Genomic DNA, 15,861 nt, shown 5'->3' with positions numbered 1-15,861 from the left:
ACTCTACAACCTTAATCACTGCACCACAATGGTTCACCTACAGCCCTCCAACCCTTGATGTAGTCTCCATAGGTTTTAAAAAGTCATTATCAGCTCATATTTTCAATATGGCAAAAGGGGGAAATTATTATATATAGGGATTAGAAAGAAATCATATTAATTGTATTTCATTTTAATCCCATTTAAATGTATGTGAAAATAAATCAGATTTAGTTTTTGATTTGATTCCACCTATCATTTCTTAGAGAGTGGTCTCCAGGCATGGCTCAAAGGCAAAGTACCCTAATGAATAGCTTCCTAATACAGGGAAAGCAATTGCCTAAAAGTCCTTTGCAGACAGCAACTCAACAGGGGAGATATCCACATTGTACCAATTACTGTGTGGCTGCTACTCTTCAGAGCCACATATTTTGCTGCTGTTACTATTTTGTGGCTGTTTTGGCCTTCCTGTGAGAAAGACTGTTATTTTAAGGCAGAATTACTGCCTAGGTTTGCTGTCTGTATTTTTGTCGTTGATTGGAACAAAATTGTTGCTAGCTCTGAAGCTTATGTACTATGATAGGTAATGAATTACTGCTGATTATCTTGTTATGCTTTGGCTTGAACACTTGGAATGTTAATGTATATAAAAAAAGATATATCTATCTCTACAACACAGGCACACACACACACCCCACACACACACACTGGCAATGACTATCATACCATTTCTGACTATTCAATGAGTCTAACTAGTGCAGATGGAAATAGATTGGGCCTGAAATATGGATGGATCTTAACATGGCTAGAATGTTCATAACAAAATACCTATATAACTTGTTGCGTTTATATGTTCACTCTTACCATTTCCCCATGGATAATTTAACTGCTTAATTATACATGGTGTATGAATTCTTGTGTTTTGTTCCCCTCATCCCCTCTGCTATATTTCCAGGGTTCAACTTCTGAGTGCTGCATGTTTCAGAACCTAAATGTACCAATAAACTAGGAAGGGTATCAATGAACTTGGAAAACTTGAGGCATGATACACACACACACACACATTTTTAAAAATATCTTTGGGAAAAAAATGCTGAAGAATGCTCTAAAGCACAGGTGTCAAATTTGTCGCGTCAACGTGACGTGTTGCAATGTATCACAACCTTTTTTTGCATTGGCAGAGCTGGGGTGGGCGTGGCCTCTGTACGATGCAACTGTCCTGCAGGCTGGCAGTTTGACACCCCTGCTCTAAAGCATCTAATATTCTAAAACAGCGTTTTTTAAACTTGCAATTTTTAAAATATGTGGACTTCAGCTGGCTGGGGAATTCTGGGAGTTGAAGTACCCACATCTTAAAAGTTGCCAAGTTTGAGAAACACTGCCCTAAAATGTGCTCTAGAAGGTGATTGCTTAGGGAAATGGAGACATAAAATGTCTTGGGAGAGAGTTGGGGGAAGAGGATAAGGCTCAATTATTGGAATAATGAATAGAAGCCTTTCATGTTCCAAAAAGAAAAAAAAAGCATAAATATTTGTTGTATCCCATACCAGCTATTTTTAAATATCACATAATGTCTCACTGGAAAGCTATGGAGCAAAGGCTACGCATAACTCTTATATGGATAATACAATAGGCTGACAAGAAATTGAAGAAGAGTTTATATGTGGGCAAGCAGAAATAACAAGGGTATTTTAATAGATTCAGCTTCTACACAGCTAGCTTGGGACTACACTAATGTTTTCTGCATCTTATTAGCTCTGAAGAAAAGAAAGGTCTGTAGTGGCAGGGTCACTTCTAAGTGTCCCTGTGTTGCTTAAAGGGTAATAGAGTGGATGCACATTAAATGGAATGACAATCACGCTGTTTCCATCCCCAGCTCTACATCTCAGGACAGTGCTTTAGAAATGCCTCCCTTGAAATGCTAAATAAAGGTTAGTTTTGCACTAAGAGCTCACAGAGGAAGGTGACAATCTCGGCACCAAGTCAACATCATTGGTCACATGCAAAACCTCAATACATGGCAGAGGGGCCACTGCCAAACTCAGAAGTCCTGTTGCTGCTGCTTCTCTTTAGCTGCATTCTCCTGAGTGTTGAGTAAGGGCAGGATATTAATCAGAGTTTTGATTATCCTCTTCTTGTACATGCTGGTGAAAATCTGGTAGATGGTAGGACCAAGTGAATAGACAAGGATTTAGGCATGACTTGAAGGAATCTTGGACAGGATCTTCAAAAATGGAAGTGTAGGATGAGGCGGTTGGTGAATCTAGGAGTATTGGCCTTTGTTCTCTAGTCTCACTTGTAGACCTTGGGAAACCATATTACCAACAAAAGGGTGTGGGCTGTGCAACTTTGGTTTATGATTTGCAGTGCCATCTTCTGCCTGACCTTCCCCCTCCCCCTCCCCCTTTCCTCCCCCCCCCCAAGTGGACAGATTGCTTAAACAAGCTATCTCTTCCTGAGTAGCATTTGTCTGTAGCCTGGTATTTCCTTAATTAGTGTTATCCATAAGTTAACAAGCTCTGCTCTGTGACCTTAATTAGTTAATTAGTATCCTCTGGCATAACTTGTGCTGCTGCCTGAAACTGACAAGATCCCTGCCTTGACCTTTAATACATTAATAGCTGATGCCTTTTGCCTCCTGAGCAGTTGGTGGCTTGGATCCATGTGAAAGCTTGACTCCATAGTAGAGCGCACTCTGCAAATAGCTTGTGCATTCCTTTCAATGTGCATTTGCTGTTGAGTGCTTGTTTATTTGCTTGTAAACCCTTTTTCTCCAATGAATGTAAATACAGACATTATTTCCCTTCTTGTTAATTATCTTCGATCCATGGTGAGCATTCTGAAGGGTGGGGGAAGGGAAAAAAGGAGTTGCCTCACAAAATTGACTTCCTTGTGAGTCAAATTCTGGAGACCATCCTTGCTAAATGGATTCATTGTAGAAGATTAAGGAGGGGTCCCTGGTGCTTTGAACATATTCAGGAACATTTTCTTAAAACTTTCTTAAAAGTTTATCACCATCCTGGCATCTCCAGTGGTGTTTTGTTCTTTGGTATTTTTCCTAAAAATTATAAGTGTCAACACACAAATTAGTGGCAACATATGCCAACTAGCAAAATCAGTGGACAGTAATGGTTCTGAGAATGCATCTGACCTGCTGGAAGCTATGCAGTTTTTTGACGCAGTCTGATCAAAATATACTCTTACTGGTGTTTCAAATGGCCCTGAAGACTTGGCTCTTCTCCTAGGCCTTGGGTGAGCATGAATGATGGCCCTTTTCTTCTTTGTTCCCATCTGGGGTTTTTTTGTCTTTACCACTGTTTCTTTTTCTTTTGTTTTTTGTTGTGCTAATTATTTTATCAATTTGTAAACTGCCCTATCATTGGGTGTTGGGTGGACACACACACACAAATGTATATACATATAATTACATATATAATTACATGTAATTTTACACACACACATGTGTAAAATTAGAGACGCGGTGGCTCAGTGGGTTAGGACGCTGAGCTCGTCGATCAGAAGATCGGCAGTTTGGCAGGTCGAATCCCGAGTGCCGCGTAACAGAGTGAGCGCCTGTTACTTGTCCCAGCTTCTGCCAACCTAGCAGTTCGAAAGCACGTAAAAATGCAAGTAGAAAAATAGGGACCACTACGGTGGGAAGATAACAGCGTTCCGTGCGCCTTTGGTGTCTAGTCATGCCGGCCACATGACCACGGAGACATCCTCGGACAAGCGCTGGCTCTTCGGCTTTGAAACGGAGATGAGCACCGGCCCCTAGAGTCAGAAACAACTAGCACGCATGTGCGGGGGAACCTTTACCTTTACCTTTATGTGTAAAATTACATATATTACATATATATGTGTATATATGTGTAATTATATATTACATATTATAATATGTAAATTCATAATATGTAATTTTTATTATAATAAAAACAATATATATTATCTATGGTGCCATACCAAAAAACCTTGGACGGCATTTAGAAAGTATGCACATTGACAGCATTTCCTTCTGTCTTTTACAAAAAGCCACATTGCTTGTATCCACACACATATCAATACACTATGACATCCTAGGTTCTTGGGAAGAACTTGATGCATATGAAGGCCAACACCAGCTAAAACCTGGCAGCTCTGATTTCATATTTTTGTGCTGCTGCTGCTGCTGCTACTGATGATGTCGGAGTTCCTGGACATCTGATGACAAATGGGACATAGAACTCAGGACTCTTTGTTGGCTAAGCAGCCAGGGCCAGAAAGCTGGAAGAAAACTTCTTTTCTCAAATACTTCTCATGGCAAATAGACAAAGTCTGAAAGCAAATAATGATGTGTCATTGAAAATTAAATTCAGCAAGAAGGACAATTTTTTAAAAATATGGTAAGCCACCTGGAGTTACCTAAGTATGAGTTGTGTGGTTATATAAATTTGTTTAATAAATAAATACCTCTAACATCATTACACAGCAATATCTGCCTATTCCAGGTCTTTGGGAAGGACTTGATAGGTACATAAAAATGTCAAACCCAGGTTAAACATCTGCTGACTGTGCAATCAATAATAATAATAATAATAATAATAATAATAATAATAATAATAATAATAATAATAATAATAATAATAATAATAATAGCAGCTCTGCTCCTCCTGCTGATGTCCTCTGCCCCTCTTCCTTACTGGAAGAGATACAGAGCTTCCTTCTGGGTAAGTTAGGAGTGGACGACTTTTCAGAACAGGATTCTACTCGAGTGTCAAATGATAGATTGGAGCCCATTCTCCCAAAGACATCTGGAGCGAGAACCAAAACTAAATTTGATTAAAATTAATTGAAATCAAATAACTTCAACGCAATGAATAGGATTATTCTATCTGTATTTAAGAATGCCTTCATCTATCAGATGGAAAGTAACAATTCAATAATAATTTTTGAAGGACTAAAGGAATTGCCCACCACACTTTGCAGGGTGGAGATACTCAAAAGAGATTTTTTGCAAATTGAGGATTAGGCCACCCTATCCCAGATCACAAATCAGCAGACGTCCCTTACAACCCGCCTCCTCTGCTGTCACGAATCCCTGTATCTAGGAAGAGCTTTGGGGAAAGCACACAACTACAGAAATTTTTTATTTGCAATTTTAATTGGCTTATCAGAGACAAAGAAATGATGACAGAGTTAGAAAAGGGAATATTCATTCTCCCTCTTTTTCTCAACCACTCAGCCTATATTGTCTCCTGGGATGTTTTCAGTTAAGCCGCATGGAAATCAGCTGCTTTAAAACAAAGAGATTTTCATTCTTTGAAATCAATCTTACATCAAGTATTATTCCCTCCCCTCCTTACCATTCCACCCACCCCGTAGCTGAAGCAATGCTGACCTAGCATAAAGCCTTTTCCATATGCTAGATTGGTATATAAAGGGTCCCCTCCATCCCTCCTCCCCTTTATATTTATACATATATTACAAAAAAAAATCTTCACCCCCCCTGTTCCTTTTGTTTTCAATCTTATTCACAAAAGTTTACAAAATAATATTGAAATTAAGTTCTTGAATTGAAATCCAGTCTATACTGGCTAACTGACATGGTTAATGGATTCAAAGTTTCACTCCCCCCACCCTTCGATTGTAATTATTTCTCCTGATTCTCCAGCCTGAGAAAGTTGCCTTCTCTTTGTATCACATTTGCTTCCTTGGGAAAGTACTGCAGGAGGCAAATTCTTCAGGTCACAAGAGACTTGTTGGATTTGGTCAAGATTCTCTGTGGTGATACATATCCACACACACAGAGAGAAAGGTCTCTCCAAAGGCCTTTTTGTACTTCCAAGGGGAGCAGACATGTGCTGAGCACAAAGTATATTGGTAACAGGCTGTCAGAGGAGTGTCATAGCTGCCTGGAAGAGGCAGAGATGTTTTGGAATTTCAAGATTGATGCTTTCCAGCTCAGACGGTCTGCCTGTCTTTTCAGCAAGTTTTCTTTCAGTAAAAATGGATTCTTTATCTTGGATTAAAAGATAATATGTTTGGCCAAGCAAACTCATGGTTTAGGTGGAAAAGGGACAACTTTTCCTATCCATCTTCCATATTCATGGTTTTCATACTTCAGTATTTTTCCCCTTTTATCTGTATTTGGTAATTTTTAAAGAAATTCACCAGATATATTTATCCACTCTTCTTGCAGAGGAAAAAACCCGCAACCTTCACGAGTCCAGTGATGTTGCTTGTACCTCCATGGCTAGGAGTGCCTCACTCTTTCTCTCTTGATCCCACTGTTTGATAAAAGTTGGATATACTACACGAACCGAAGATGAGGCTCTTTTCCATGGCACGCAGATTCCCTGGTTTCTAGATTGAAATTTGAAAGAACTTAAACCATAGTTGCCTATGAGGCTTATAGAGAGCATCAATATGCAGAGGAACAATACCATCAGGGCACCCTGCCTGCTTTCTAAGTACTGGTATTGAGCCTCTTTAGTCCTGGCATTGACACAGGCAACCTTGGTCTGCCATTTTGCAAATGCTATATGAAGACAGGCCCAGTATTCTGTATCATGGTGTAATCTTGTGATGTTATACATGTGGGTACCTGTTGGAATACGGGCTACATTTGTTAAGTCCAAGTCGGGGTTGAAACTGGACCAAGTGAGATTAGATGAAATGGTATTGATATGAGGTTTCCATGAAACCAGGATATTGTAAGTCTGGATTTCCTCAATGATCAGCTCTAGCGTGTCTTCACTAAAGGGAAAAGAACTGTTGACTATTAGGCTGATGCTTCTAGTGTCGGCACCTATGAGATTTTGAGCCATGCACGTATAGAGGCCTGCCTCTTGTACTGTGACCTTGCGAATCTCCAATGTCCCCTCAGAGTCCACTTTATACTTTCCATCTTCTGAGAATGGCAATAGCTTAAGGCCTGAAGGTGTGACCCAGTAGATCTCTGGTTCTGGTTCTGCTAAAGCCCTGCAATGAAGAGAGATGTCTTCACCATATACCACCTCTAAATAAGAAGGGAAGCTTTTGTCAGAGATGAGGGGTAAACATCTATCCGTCATTTCTCTGAAGGGGACATCACGTATATGTTTTCTTTTTAGGTCTGGAGGTTCAGCACATAATGTAGATTGAGGCTCAATAAAGCGTATATGGTTCTCAGTACTATTGACCCAGCGGATGACACAATCACAGTGGAGAGGATTGCTGTGGATGCTTATCTCTTGCAGACTGGGGAGGGACTCTAGTGTTTGCTTATGCAAAGCACTTAGAGCATTGTTGTTGAGCATGAGAGTTTCCATCTGGGGGAGATGGTGGAAAGCACTGGGATGGATATAGGATAGTTTAGGGTTGTTGGTCACATCTAATTTTGTTAGTTCAGGCAAGTTGATCAAGGCAAATTTGTCAATAGAAACCAGTTCTTCCATATTGTTGAGTCCCAGTTCCTTGAGGTGTAGCATGTTTGTGAAGTCACTCTGCTTAATCCTCTCAAGTGGATTTTTATTCAGATCCAGGAACTTAAGTCCAGGAACTTGCTGCAATGCTCGCTTGGGAACACTGATCAGTTTGTTATCATAGAAAGACAGACTCTCCAGATTTTTTAAGCCTACAAGAGCATAATCTGAAATCTCTCTCAGGTTCATTCCAGCCAGAACCAAACTTCTCAAATTTGACAAAGCCCTGAAGTTCATATCCAGAATGGCATCTACTTTGTTGCCACCAATCATTAGGATCTCCAGACTGGGTAGTACTTGGAACCAGCGACTGTCAATTGTCCTTAAGAAGTTGGAGTTGAGATGGAGTCGAAAGAGATTTCCAAGACCTAAGAAGGCTTGGGGAGAAATCCTGCGTATTTGATTGTGATTAAGATAAAGTTCCTGAAGATTAGCCAGGTTTGAGAAGCTGTTATCGGGAAGTTCAGCCAGCTGGTTTTCTTCCAAGTGAAGACTCAGCAATTGAGGCATATTTTTCAGACCAAAGTCCCAAATGTCTGAGAAGCTGTTCTGTGATAAATCTAGCTCTGTCAGGTTTTTCAGATAGCCCAGTTCACTCTGCTCGACCTTGACAATATTGTTGCTTTGCAAGAGAAGAATCTGTGTCCCCTCTGGCAATCTTTCAGGCACTGTGGAGATAAACAAATCATTGCAGTCAACTGTGGCTGCTTCCCTGTACACAGACCTGGGAGTATACCATGGTCTGATCTGGCAGACACACTGCAACGGGCATTTGACTTTCCACGGCACAACAAGAATAGCCGTGGTGGTTGCCATACAGATGAGAAGCAAGTTCAATTGGAAGTGTCTCATTTTCAATGGGCAAGTGCAACTTCCATTCAAAGTAAATGCTTTCACAGGACACATCTGGAATTCAACATGAAGGCAAGTGGAAATAGCCACTGCCTTGTCACACACTGACTTCTTCAAGAATCTCTGCGGTTGTTGAAAGTAATGCTATGCTAAAGATAAGAAGCTTTGTCAGCTGAAGAGTTCATAATGGAAGGAGCTGTAGTAGTCCCCTCTCTAATCAGAAGTTTGGCTATTTCTCTTCCATAAACGATTTCTTTCTTCTTTTGCTTGTAATGTTGGGTTTTTTTTCCTTACAGCTTTAACTGAAAGAGATTGGGAAAAGAGAATTTTATAAGAATAATGGAAATATACATGTAACAACACATGAAAATAAAAACTTAGACCACATTCTGGAGGTAGCATGAAGTTATAAAGTACATTTTGATTTAAGGTAGAGTTACTCAGACTCTTAAACTCAGGATACACATGGAGTTTTTGGTACATATTTTTGTGAAACCTGATTGAATTGCTCTGACTAAATTAGGACAGTAAAATGGTGGTAATAGAAATAAGGACACCATTGGACCAATAAAACCATAATTGCTCATCTTTTTACGGGAATTTATCTGCTCGATCAACAAGACTATTTTCGCAGAAAAGCCATACTGTTTATGCCACTCTTGTCATAAATTTAAAAATATCCTGTCTCTTTCAGAAACACATAGACAGATACCTTTTTCTAAATACTAATTGCTAAAAAGGGCTCTATTATTAGTCATGAGTTAGGTATCATACAGATAATCCTCAACTTACAACCATCTATTTAGCAACCATTCAAAGTTACAATGACATTGAAAAAGTGACTTATGACCAGTCCTCACACTTAATGATTGTTGCAGCATCCCCACTGTTATGTGATCAAAATTCAGGTGTTTGGCAACAAGTATGTATTTATGACAATTATAAATTACCTAGGGCCATGTGATTATCATATGTGTCCTTTCCCACTGGCTTCTGATAAGCAATGAATGGAGGAAGCCACAGAATAATAGAGAAACAGGGTGGAAAGGGACCTTGGAGGTCTTCTAATCCAACCCCTGCTCAGGCAGGAAACCCTATACCATTTCCTATGAATGGCTGTCCAATCTCTTCTTAAAAACTTCCATTGTTGCAGCACCCACAACTTCTGGAGGCAAGTAGTTCCACTGATTAATTGTTCTAACTGTCAGGAAACTTCTCCTTACTTATAGGTTGCTTCTCTCCTTAATTAGTTTCCATCTGTTGCTTCTTGTCCTGCTTTCAGGTGCTTTGGAGAATAGCTTGACGCCCTCTTCCTTGTGGCAGCCCCTGAGATATTGGAACACTGCTATCATGTCACCCCTCGTCCTTCTCTTCATTGAACTAGACATACCCAATTCCAGCAACTGTTCTTTATATGTTTTAGCCTCCAGTCCCCTAATCATCTTTGTTGCTCTTCTTTCTAGAGTCTCAACATCTTTTTTACATCATGGTGACCAAACCTGAATGCAGTATTCCAGGTGTGATCTTACCAAGGTATTATAAAGTGATATTAACAGTTCATCTTAATTCTATCCCTCTGTTAATGTAGCCTAGGACTGTGTTGGCTTTTTTGGCAGCTACAGCACACTGCTGGCTCATATTTGATTGTCCACTAGGACTCCAAAGCCCCTCTCACAATTACTACTATTGAGCCAGATACCACCTATACTATACCTATACTAACAGTGAGGGTCAGGTCTGCTTTGTCCACCCCCCTGAAGCTTTGCACCGGCTCGCCACAGGGATGTGTGCTTAGCCCCTACCTGTACTCTTTATACACATATGACTGTGTATCATTTGACCCATCCACTGCGATCATTAAGTTCGCAGATGATACGACTGTGGTGGGTCTTATTACAGGTGGGGATGAGACAGCATACAGGGGGAGGTACAAAAACTATCCATATGGTGTTGCAACAACAACTTGCACCTGAACATCGGTAAGACAAAAGAGATGGTGTTAGACTTCCAGAGGAAAAAGGAGGAACCTGCCCCACTTTACATTGGGGAGGACTGTGTGGAGAGAGTTTCCTCCTTTAAATTTCTGGGAGTCTATCTCTGCAAAGATCTGACCTGGAAAGTTAATACAACCCAGGTGGCTAGAAAGGCCCAACAGAAATTTCACTTTCTCAGGGTCTTGTGGAAGAACAGGGTAGAACAACGGCTAATGACCCTCTTTGACTGGTCTACTATAGAGAGCGTCCTCTCGTACTGTATTGTGGTTTGGTATGTTGGTCTGACAGCCGCGGAAAGGAAAGTATTACAGAGGGTGGTGAGTACAGCACAAAACATTGTGGGCTGTCCCCTGACACCACTGGATGACATCGCCAAGGCTTGCTGTCTTGGATGAGTGAGGAAAATTCTCAGGGATGACTCACACCCTGGACAGTATCTCTTTACTCTCTTACCATCGGGTAGGAGATATAGGAGTATAGCCAGCCGTACCAACAGGCTAAAGAACAGCTTTTATCTGTGGGCTCTTAGGCTTTTGAACGGGAAATAATTTTTATAAACTTTATGCAGAATTGACTTGCGAGGCCAGTGTGTGGTGCAATTAGTTCACATGGTGTAATAAGATGGAGGGTTTGTTGTCACTGTGAGTTGTGGGGTGGGAGCACAAAGGCAGGCTCAGCTAATCTCAGTGTATACATGGTTGTACTTTGACAATAAAGGTTCATTCATTCATACCTGTGCATTTGGTTTTTCTTGCCTAAATGTAGAACCTTTGGTTTTTCACCATTGACAGATCTGCTTAACAGCCACATGATTCACTTAACAACTGCAGTGATTTATTTAACAATCATGGCAAAAAAATTCATAAAATCTTCCATGATTCACTTAACAACCACCTTGTTTAGCAACAGAAATTCTGGTCCAAATTACAATCATAAATAGACGACCACCTATATTTTACCAGCAGCTTAAGGAGAAACAGGAAAGGAAGGGGGAAGGCTCTCCTGACTCAAAAAGTATGTCCTGCACTGAAAAATATGGAGTTGCTAGTTGAAATTCTACTGTTGTCTTCAGGTACACTTCTGTAATTACTTTGGATCTCTTGTAGATATAGTTTCTCAGAAGGGAGAGAAGATGAAATGGTTGCAAAATTACTTTCTTCCTATTTGCTCACTGGTATTAGTAGCATTCACAAGAGACATGTTCCAAACACTCCAAGGTGTTTTTAGTTTCACTTGTGAATAAGCTCTAAGACTCATGCAGGGATCTGTATTGTCCATTATTTTTTAACACCTTTTCTTATTGCCAACTGTGTTTGAGGCAGAGAGTTGAACCTAGCAACAATTAGATACGATATAGACAGGCAATAGGAGAAGATGCAGGTGACAGATGGGCCACTGGGTCAGTTCTACCATTAGTCAGGCTGAGATGTTGAGTATGAATGTCAAGTGAGAAACAGCAGTGCCCTGGCTTCCGGTTAGGTGTTGCGGCGTGACAGATGCAGGAAGATCGGGCTTTGTCTTCCATGTTCAATTTCACCCCCCTAGGGACCCTAAAAAGGGTCAAAAGTCACCCCTGAGAGGCAACAGAGAAGAAGGGGACCCCTTTTTGACTGCAGAGGAGTGGCAGATCCAGATCCAGATCTTTCGTTGGAACTGAGGAAGCCCTCTAAACTGGTGGGGGAAAGATTGGCTACATTTGTGTGGCCAGAAGCTGCAGACAACAGAAGATAAGCACTAACTAGCAATTTTTGAGCAACATGGATGGAACTGGGTGAGACTTTATCCTCTTTTTATGACCTTAATATTACTTTCCTGGAAAAAAAGAATGCCCAAAGCAAAGAATCTTCCCCAATGAGAGAGGGAAGGGAAGTTTTTGCCCTGCTCCCTCAGGAAAAGAAAAGCGGCAAATTAATTGCTTTGGGAGAAAATAGAGAAAACTACAAGTTTAATTTGGAATTAACACAGATATATAGCTTTGAAAGGGACTAAAAGTACCTATTAGACTTTTTTTTAGAAAAGATAATTGAAAGTCTGTAAAATAGGCTTGGATTTGGAAGAATGGTGTCAATGACATCTAGTGGTGAATCATGGCATTACAATTTATTATGCTTAAAGGAAACTTGGCTTGAAGCCCAGACTTAGATAAGACTCTTTGTTGTTCCTGGAAACTTTCACTTTTACAGACTGCAGCTGGGAATAGGGGGGCTGCTTATCTGTGTTGGGTACCCTATTGGAGTATAAAACAAAATGGGTGTTCCATACTTAGCCACAAATGGTAAAAAACCATCTTTAACACTTGTCTCCGAAGCCCCCAGCTTGATATATCAGCAAGAAAATGTTAATGAATCTCAGAAAGAAATTCTTTCTGTCTTGAAATCAATCCAAGAGACAATTGTTTTATTTCATCTTAAGACTAAAAATAACACAAATGAGATAGAACAATTGTCTAACCTAAACTTACAAATCCAGACAATGACTACAAAGAAGGAACTAGTAACCCAGAAAACAGAAGGAAAATTAGAAGAAATGGATCCAAAGATGGAGGACCTAAAGGAAGGAATTAATAGACAGATACAGAGAAATGAAAAATTAGAAGATGCAGTGATAACAGCAGAAATGGAAAAGATATGTTACTTGTCAAGATCCCAGAACACATTTGAGGATAAGGAAGAAGAGCTAATTGAATGGATGATAAAGCTGTTAGGAAAAATGCTGAATATTGACAAACAAGAAATGAAAAGAAAAACTGAAGGAGAAGTACGGAGGCTGTTTAATGAATATAAATGGGTTGAGCATTCTTCCAAAAATACTTCAATCAAATTATCTTCCTCATTCCAAACAATATATACAAAAACAGAGGAAGAATTACTTGATGATTCAAATGCACTAACTTGGAAAGTTATTTGGCAAAGGAAGAAAGCTAGTGTAAGACTGAAGAAAATAGAGGTTTTGACCTGTTAGATGGGATATTATACTATTAAACAGATGTTTGAATATGGTTAAGAAAATAGATAACTATTAGAAATAAAAGTATTATTACAATTAGAAGGATAGGATTTGTAACTAGAATATTATACTTTGGGCTTGAATAAGGGAAGCTTTTGGTTATCCAAATATAATTTATTATGAAAAAATTATAAGGAATAGTTATTTTGAACATTGATGGGAAATTAAAATTTTAAAAAAGCAGGAAAAACAGGATATTCATTGAACAAATGGATTTTAAGTCCAAATATAATTGAGATATGTTCTGGCTAGAAAAGATATTGTAAACTGACACTATCGATATTATGTATAATACCAGAAAAATGTGATGAATTGTCTATATTTAATTGTATATGCATTAACAATAACAAGAATTGTAGAAAAATGCATACCACCAAAAGAAGAGAGGACCAAGGAAGCAATGGATGGTGTAGTATTGGAACTAGACTGAGAAAGTTAATATGTACCACTGAAGTATCAACAGACCCAGACAACATGCTGTTTCTTAAGTACTCATGATTGTAAAATTAGAAAATTAATAAAATATTTATATTTATAAAAAAGAAACAGCAATTTCCTCACCCAGTCACTTCCACTTTGTACTGCCTGAGGACAGCAATGAAAGTGGCCTATCACTTTCTGTTAATCTAGTTTAGAATTCTCAAAACTAATGGAGGAAGTTGTTGCATCATGAGTAGTTAAAAGTTAGTAGGTTCTTTACATAGAAATGGAAGGTGTGGACCTCTAATTTGTCTTTTACTTCAATCAGCAAAATGTTTTTGGCTAACCCTGATTGCCAATCCCAAAAAGGACTAACATAGAGGGTTCCTGGGAGAGATAAGCAAAGAATGCTAGAAGGATACCAAGAGTATATAATACCAGCAAGACCAACCGAGTCTGTAAGATCTGTAAGATCATCCCATCTGCCCAACTGGAACAAGCAGGTATCTAGCAACAGCAGCAAAAGAGGAATTTGCTGGAAGTGGAGGATCATTTTAGTTAACAAGGAACACTAATAACAAAAAGAACCTTTCATATTGTGAAGAGAAAGCAGCGCTAAACTACTTTTGCAAGAAAATCACATGGATAGAAAATACAAAATGATCAATGATATAATGCCAGATGATGGGACCTTTGGGTCAGATGGCACTCAATATACTACTTAGAAAAGGAGCTAAGGAGCTTTTGGAGTACTAAATAGATTAATGATGCTGGTAGGCTAAAGCTTCAGACTGTCTAGCTGCTGAGGTTGCCATGCAGGAAATGAAAATCCAAAACTGCAAAGTTAGAATTACAGGGATCAGGGGATTTAAGAAGTATAAATACAGAAAAGCTCAATACAGTGAAAGGTGAAGTGAATCAGCCACACATTAATATCATAGGCAATCCAATGATATCTTCATTTGCTAACAGAGTCTTCCCACCATCAAAATAATATCTTTATACATGACCATCGTTCAACAGACTACCAAGAAATTAAACTGACTATATTATAAGTGCAAGGAAGTGGAAGAGCTCAGTTATAACAGCAAAAATGTTGCCCGGGGCTGGTTGTGGAATAGATGACAAAATCATTGCTCTTTAATCCTGAACTTTATTGATAGAGAACCAGAAAAACTGTGGAATGAAGTCAAAGAAGTCGTTAAGGATGATTGTGAAAAATAACTGCTAGAGATCTAGAAACAGAAAAAAACAAACTTTGTGTCAGAACAAATAGTGGAAATTGTCAAGAATTTAAAAGTCGAAATCAAGAAATATAAAGAACTTAGGAAGGAGAATATCAAAGAATTTCAGAGAGCTATTAGAAGGGACAAGAAGCAGTGTTACAATGAGATTTATAAACATTGAATATGGAATCTGACTAAGAAAAATAAGGTAAGTCTTCCAAAAGATCTCTTAACTCAGAAGGCGCTACTCTCAAATTGATATGCTAAAAGCTGCCAATAAAGTAATTAATTTAAAAGAACATCAAGCAAAATTGGAAACACTACTCTGGAAAGCTAAGGAATTGAAGGAATACATTTAGAAAAACAGCAAGAAACAACAGATGAAAAACTAATAAACCCAAAATATATTAGCAAAATGACAGTGCCCTGAGATTACAAAAGAAAAAGCTGAAGAATAAGAGACATTATTATTTATTATTTTATTTTATTTTATTTTATTTATATGCCTTTGTTATTTTTACAAGTAACTCAAAGTGGCAAACATATCCACTACACCATCCTTCCTCTATTTTCTTCACAACAACAGTTCTGTGAGGTGGGTTGGCTGAGAGAGAATGGCTGACCTAAAGTCACTCAGCTGACTTTCATGGCTAAGGCAGGACTTGAACTCATAGTTTTCCAGATTCTGGCCTGGTGCCTTAACTACCAGATCAAACTGATGCAAAACTAAAGAATGCAACAACAAAAAAAGAGTCAATACATGATTTGTTAATTATATAAAGGCATTTGCAGGACCATCTGCTGCCGGGAACGAATTCCCATCGCCCAGTACGCTCACACAGAGAAGGCCTCCTCAGGGTACCGTTGGCTAGACAATGTCGGCTGGCGACCCCCAGGGGGAGGGCCTTCTCTGTGGGAGCGCCAGCCCTATGGAACCAGCTC

General features: G+C 39.2%; 1 protein-coding gene across 1 annotated transcript; it reads right to left on the bottom strand.

Annotated features, from left to right (window-relative positions):
- Positions 1-5,417: 5,417 nt before the first annotated feature.
- On the bottom strand, positions 5,418-8,327 carry LRRN2 (leucine rich repeat neuronal 2; the record flags this gene model as incomplete). The annotated part of the gene is made up of 1 exon (XM_081322388.1): positions 5,418-8,327. The coding sequence occupies one exon, from the start codon at positions 8,325-8,327 to the stop codon at positions 6,177-6,179; it is 2,151 nt and encodes a 716-aa protein (XP_081178514.1). The 3' UTR covers positions 5,418-6,176.
- Between the last annotated feature and the right edge of the window lie 7,534 nt (positions 8,328-15,861).

Source organism: Vipera berus (assembly GCF_964194415.1).
Source record: "Vipera berus genome assembly, chromosome: 3".
In the NCBI taxonomy this organism is placed as follows: Eukaryota; Metazoa; Chordata; class Lepidosauria; order Squamata; family Viperidae; genus Vipera; species Vipera berus.
This window is presented reverse-complemented; position numbering and strand designations above follow the sequence as displayed.